Source organism: Balaenoptera acutorostrata, chromosome 14, assembly GCF_949987535.1.
Source record: "Balaenoptera acutorostrata chromosome 14, mBalAcu1.1, whole genome shotgun sequence".
Taxonomy (NCBI): Eukaryota; Metazoa; Chordata; class Mammalia; order Artiodactyla; family Balaenopteridae; genus Balaenoptera; species Balaenoptera acutorostrata.
Window position 1 is genome coordinate 29,878,254 of NC_080077.1, and position 6,845 is coordinate 29,885,098.

General features: G+C 42.1%; 1 protein-coding gene across 4 annotated transcripts in view; it reads left to right on the plus strand.

Annotated features, from left to right (window-relative positions):
* Positions 1–6,845, plus strand: part of SLC2A12 (solute carrier family 2 member 12) — a 56,354-nt gene that overhangs the window by 19,404 nt on the left and 30,105 nt on the right. For all 4 annotated transcript variants that reach the window (XM_007190895.2, XM_057527603.1, XM_057527604.1 and 1 more), the window contains exon 2: positions 147–1,487. In XM_007190895.2, the coding sequence (XP_007190957.1) occupies positions 147–1,487 (1,341 nt within the window). The remainder of the gene's footprint in view (positions 1–146; positions 1,488–6,845) is intronic.

Below are 6,845 nucleotides of genomic sequence, written 5' to 3' on the forward strand. Positions count from 1 at the left end.
CCTTCTTTAATCATGTCTTGGTTAGTGTATTATTGGACTGTGATTCTATGTGTTTATACTCAGTGCTATGAAAAACGTACTTAGACAAGCTTAAGTCTCCATCAGACACAATTCAGAACTGACCTGTTTCTTCTCTCTGCTCGTAGGTTGCGGTATGTTTACTCTCCTGTCATCTGTCACGGCTGCTGTCAGCGGCTTCCTGGTGGGGTATGAACTTGGCCTCATCTCTGGGGCTCTTCTGCAGATAAGAACCTTGTTAGCCCTGACCTGCCACGAGCAGGAAATGGTTGTGAGCTCCCTCCTCATCGGGGCCCTACTGGCCTCTCTCATCGGAGGGGTCCTGATTGACAGGTGTGGAAGAAGGGCCGCCATCATCCTGTCGTCCTGCCTCCTTGGACTTGGGAGCCTGGTCTTGATCATCAGTTTATCTTATACGGCTCTCATAGCGGGACGCATTGCTATTGGGGTTTCCATTTCACTCTCTTCCATCGCCACGTGTGTCTACATCGCAGAAATTGCTCCCCAACACAAGAGAGGCCTTCTTGTGTCGCTGAACGAGCTGATGATTGTCATCGGCATCCTTTTTGCCTACATCTCAAATTACGCGTTTGCCAATGTTTCCCACGGCTGGAAATACATGTTCGGCCTTGTTATTCCCTTGGGAGTTTTGCAAGCGATTGCGATGTACTTTCTTCCTCCAAGTCCTCGGTTTCTGGTGATGAAGGGACACGAGGAAGCTGCTAGCAAGGTTCTCGGAAAGCTGAGAGCCATCTCCGATACAACGGAGGAACTCACTGCGATAAAATCTTCCCTGAAAGATGAATATCAGTACAGTTTTGGGGATCTGTTTCGTTCAAAGGACAACATGAGGACCCGAATCATGATAGGCTTAACATTGGTATTTTTTGTACAAATCACTGGCCAGCCAAACATATTATTCTATGCATCCACTGTTTTGAAGTCCGTTGGCTTCCAAAGCAACGAGGCAGCTAGCCTCGCCTCCACAGGGGTTGGGGTTGTCAAGGTCATCAGCACCATCCCGGCCACCCTTCTTGTAGACCATGTTGGGAGCAAAACCCTCCTCTGTGTCGGCTCCTCTGTGATGGCAGCTTCACTGGTAACCATGGGCATCGTGAACCTCAACATCCATATGAACTTCACCAATATCTGCAGAAACCATAGTCCTATCAACCAGTCTTTGGATGAGTCTGTGTTTTATGGACCAGCTAACCTGTCAGCCAGCAATGACACTCTTAGAGAATCCTTTAAAGGGATGGCTTCCCACAGCAGAAGCTCACTAAGGCCCATGAGAAATGACATGGATAAGAGAGGAGAAACGACCTTGGCATCCTTATCGAATGCTGGACTAAGCCAAACTGAATACCAGATCATCACAGACCCTGCGGACGTCCCAGCTTTTTTGAAATGGCTGTCCTTAGCCAGCTTGCTTGTTTATGTTGCTGCATTTTCAATTGGTCTAGGACCAAGTAAGTATTTTATTTTGTATTCCTTCCCTCTCTCCCCTTATGAATGTTATATATTATCTTTGACCCGTCAGAGCATCCTACTGCTATAGTACCTCATACACGGAACTACTAGAAGCAAGATGGGGATGATATTGACCACCTGATGTTTCTGCTAATGAGGAAAGTATGGTTGGCTTATATCTGCCGTGTGAAATGCGCAGGGCTAGTATTCAACCAAGGATTAGTTTCCCATTATCTGTCACATGAGGATACTTTAATATCAGTTGATTAGGAATGCATCAGACCTCGAAAGATATTTGTTGCTCAAGGGAATATATTGTTTTATGAAAACAAAGTTTACTGGGACATTGTCTTCTATATCATTCTCTACTTTCTTCATAGGTGCAAGGAAAAAAAATTGTGTTTAGATTTTCTTAAAGACACAATAGTAGATGCATTCCAGTAATAAAGAAGAAGAAGGGAATTAAGAAGGAATTATTATGGAAAGGATAATGCATTACTGAAGTATATTTGATCGCTAGAGTAACATCCTGGGGCACTTTACTCTATCTGTTAAACAGGAGAATGGGAGTCAATGCATTCCCATTGAACATAGTACAAACAATCTACAGGGAGGTAGCTACAAGGTTGTTTTATTTGATATAGTCAGTCTATTGCAGTGACAAAGTTTAATCACTTCTCTTGAGCAAACTCTGGAGTTTGCTAGAATAGGTTGTTTGTTGCAGTTCTTTCATCTTTTAGCCTCACATCCAAAGTCTAAACCTCTCTGTAGGGAAGTTGTGAAGGCTCTTTTTTATGCCTCACTAGAAAATGATGCGCTTAAAAATCAAGGGTAGTCTGTATCTACCACCATCACCTCCTACCTGTCACCTCTCCCTCCCACTCTCATTCCTCTCCATCTCTCTCCTTTTCTTCCTCCTTCCTTTCCTCTCTTACAGAGTTGATATTGAAACTTTTGTTTACAATGATCAAGGAGCAGACAAATTTTCTCCCATAAAGGGAAGTGCTGGAGGTTCAAGAATAATGAGAAGACATAGGCTGTGTTGAAGGAGAAGGAATCTCATGAACACGTGCAGGTTTCTGGTGCCAGACGCTGGACAGTGTTTCTGGAGAGGGCTTGTCCTAGGGATCCACTCTTAACTCTTCATTCAAATGATATGTACTGAGTGACTAGTTGTTTTAATAGCCAGGAACTATGCTCAATATTAGGGAAACAGTAATGAACAAGGCAGATACTGTCCCTGTCTTCAAGGAGATTTTGGTTGAATGGATTGAGCTATGCTCCCTGTGTCTGCTTCTTTCTGGTCAGCAACCAGCAGGTTTGGCCTGCTTAATCTCAGTTAATTAATAACTGGACTGGCACATGGCCGATACGGCCTCTCCTTCAACTCTGCTTCCTCATCTTTTAGTTTCTACTCCTACATCTCTGTGAGATCAGTCTCTAGATACTGATTCATTCAGATTCCATAGAGGGAATCTGATGTACACTGCTCTTTGCTGTGCCAGGTCATAAGGGGTTGTTTTAGTCTAAGCAGCTATGGCTAGATTGGACTACATGATCTAAAGCACTGATGTCCAGAAGATGGCCCTTCCTTTCTCACTACGAGTAGACAGATTTCCCCATAAGGGACTGTGCATGGGCAGATAGAGGAAATGCTACAATACCATCAACCTCTGCTCTCTCTGACCTGTTCCTGGACCCTGACCCTGCTTCTTAAGACTGAAAATGATAAACATCATTAACGAATAGTTTCCTGGAAACAAGTTTCTACCATTCTTTCAAGATTCAATTATCTTGGGTGTGCACCTGTGAGACACTTGTTTTAATCAGTTTGGGTTGCCATGGCTTAGAGAACAAACATTTATTTCTCACAGTCTGGAGGCTGGGAAGTTCAAGATCAAGGTGCTAGGAGATTCAGTTCTTGGTAGGGCTCTCTTCCTGGTTTATAGAGGCAGACTTTTTGCTGTATGGGACAGAGAGAGAGAGAGAGAGAGAGGAGAAAAGTAACTAGATCTTTTGTGTCTCTTCTCATAAGGGCACTAATTCCACCATGGAGGCTTCACCCTCATGACCTAATTACTTCCCAAAGGCCCCATCTCTAAATGTCATCACATTGGGTATTAGGGTTTCAACATATGAATTTTGGGGAGCCATAACATGCAGCAATAACAATACTTATGTGGCCACTCTGATACATAAAGCTAATAAAATTTAAGTAAGCACCTTTTTAAAGTTGTTATTTTCAGAAACTCTTTAAAGTCTATCAGAAGAGCAAGATATGAGTGCTACCTTGTACCAAAGAATCAACTTAACCTTGTCTGTGAACCTTTCTATATCAATAAGGTTTGCTTACTTGATAAACTTCAGGTGGTATTTATTGTTCCATTGATTCCCTTTGCTGGCATCTTTTTTTCCCTATATATTCATCCTAAAACTAAAAATATTTCTTTTTTGCATCAGTTTTCTTGATCCAATCTTTTGAAATATCACAGATCAATTAAGAAAAGGATGCCCTCTTTGTTTTCAATCAGAGAACCTCTCAGGTTGGCAGAGGTTATGACATGACACACATTATAATATGAGAGACATTGATCTTAAACTTCCAGAGCCAAACTATTCATGGTAAGAGTCCTCCCGAGCTCATGATACTCTTCTTCTCTTTAGTTTTTGGGTAACTTTGAAAAGTACAGTAAACCCTCAGTCACTCACATATCATTTGATACTTTATTATATTAGAGCAAGAGTTCCCCTTTTCAGGAAGCTCAATCTGATTTTGGAAAAAAATTATTGGAGGCTATTTGTTATTTACCTTCTAGAATTCCTTAAATAGTATTCTATACTAATTTTTAAAAATCCATAATTTAAGCTTTAGATTCAGCTAATATTTATTGGCACCTATTATGTCAAACACTGCTCTAGGAAGTTTTTACATATTTTGGAGTACTTCATTTTACCTTCACAACAAGCCTGGGAAGAAAAGTATTCACCAAATTTTATAAATGAAGACACTGAATCTCAGAGAAGTTAAGTGACTTGCTCTCATGAAAACATCTCTTGTCTTCTGAAATGGCCAAGACAAGAATAGGCAGAACTGTGTTGGTCTTGATAGTAACTGTTAATTGTCAGTTCAGTCCTCTCCTTGAAGATATATTAGAAATAAGAATGAATGAAAATAGCGTATCATTGTCCATCACATGAGGCTATTAAATGGGCCACTGCATTTTATGCAGGATAGAGACAGTCTCTCTTTTTCTGAAGCTCTGCTAGCTAAGCGAGCGTGTACATTTTTTATAAGGCTGAGCTACAGGATAAAAGAGAAGGAAAATAATGATGAGAATGCAGAAGTTTTTGATGTGCATTTACTTGAATAACTAAACTTGATTAAGATAATGTTTAGTGTGTATATTGGTTGGAATTCAAGCTCAGCTATAACAAAGACCAAAATAACAGTGGCTTAAACAAGATAGCAGTTTCTTTCTTTCTGTTAACAGCTGGAGCTGGGTAGTTCTGGGTGCTGTGGAGGCTTCCAACCCAGGCACCAGAAACCTATAGATAGTGTCCCCAGACGCCATGGTTTAATATTGGTTCCCAGTCTATCGTGATGCCTATTTAGAGATATTAAGATCAAGTTTAAAATTTCATCACCCTTTTCTGATAGCTAATGATCCCTTGAGAATAAGTGAAATGCACAAAGTACAGTCAATTAAAGAGAGGCTAGGTATTGAAAGGCCTGGATGAGAAGACAGTGTGAGCAATTCTACCAGAAAAGCAGAACTGCTGTGAGTGATATGAGATAAGGAATTTTCTACAGGGATTAGACATCGCATAATTGTGAGAGCTGCTGAGCAAGCAAAGGTCTGGTAGGGGACGGTTAGAGGCAAAGGAGAAAGTCACTAATCAGGGCCGCAAAGAAAAGCTGGTGGAGTCCGTGAAGCCTGTGGTTTCTGCATCTGGTTGCAGCCTGAAGTCTCTGCAGGTCAGCAGGGCAGGTGGGAGGAAAAGCTGGACGCAGAGCCGGGGGAGCAAAGACAAGGGACCCTGCTGGGGCAAACTGGAATCCATAAGAAGAACATGGAACCCACATCTGTCTCTCACCATGTCAACTCTGATGATGCAGGCCACCTGCAGAAAAACTGATGTCCTTCTCCACAGAGCCCTGCCCATGTGCCTGGCCTGGTACTTGGAGAAGTTGGAGGAGGAGATCTGGGTGCACTGGCTGTTCCCCATGCCAACAAGGAGAACCAGCAGATCACAACAATGTGTACAACCTGCACTGATGTCCAGGGCACCAACCCCCCAAGCACAGGGCTGAGTGTCACTTTGGCCTTCCAAGTCTCAGGCAAATTTCTCTTCTGGGCAACCCTTACCCAGAACTACACAGGGAAGGAAATGTAGTTCCAGCTTAGCTAAACTGACACAGTACAAAATGGCCAGCGTGATAAACTCGACTAAGGGAATAGATGTGAATCTGGAAAGAAATATTTCAGAATGTCAAAGGCTCTGTATTCTGTCTTCAGTTTCTGTGATAGACATTTGTTTCTTTTAATTAAAACATTACTTGTTAAACTATATGACTAGCTTCCATTCCATCTAGTTCTAAAGAAGCCATGAGGTCATTTCATTACTTTCTCTTGGCTTTTGTTTCTTTAGCTATAAAACCAAAAAACACTCTTTTGCTAACGCATTATAAAAGCTTTCATATTTATTTTCTCAGGAACGTTAATTGTCTCCCTTGAGCTGACGACTGTCACGTATCTCCAGTTCCATTGCCTCACATGACTTCTTGTTCCCTTTTTCCCAATGAGTGCTGGACTTTTCCATTTTGATGCTTCACTGTCAGCTGAACACAAAGAAGCTGAGACTGAATTCTTATTCCCCTCACGTCAAGGGGACTTGTCTTTCTTTTCCATGGGGTAGTGACTCTGCCAGTCACTCAGGTCCGACGTTCTGGGCCTGTTTCCCGATCCAGTCAATAACCAAATGATCTTGGATTTTCCCTCACAAAGGGTTCCTTTGTTCATTTTTTCCTTCCCATTTCTGCCATCCTAGTCTACCCCTTTTGGTCTCATCCCTAGATTACTGGGAGACCCTTCCTGTGGTTCTTTCCCCTTCTAGGCCTTTCCCACACCCAACCATCCTCCATACCAGTGTCCCCTAAATAATCATGTTCCCCATGTCACCACAGCTCACAAATCTTCCATGGCTTCCCACTTTCTTCTATATAAGAAGAATCAAATGCCTTTCAAGGTGAAAAGAAGATTAGAAATGATCTAGTCCTACATTTTCCTTTTAGAGAAAAGAAACAAGAAACTCTCAGAGATTGAGATCACACAGATTTAGGACTAGAACTCTGGATA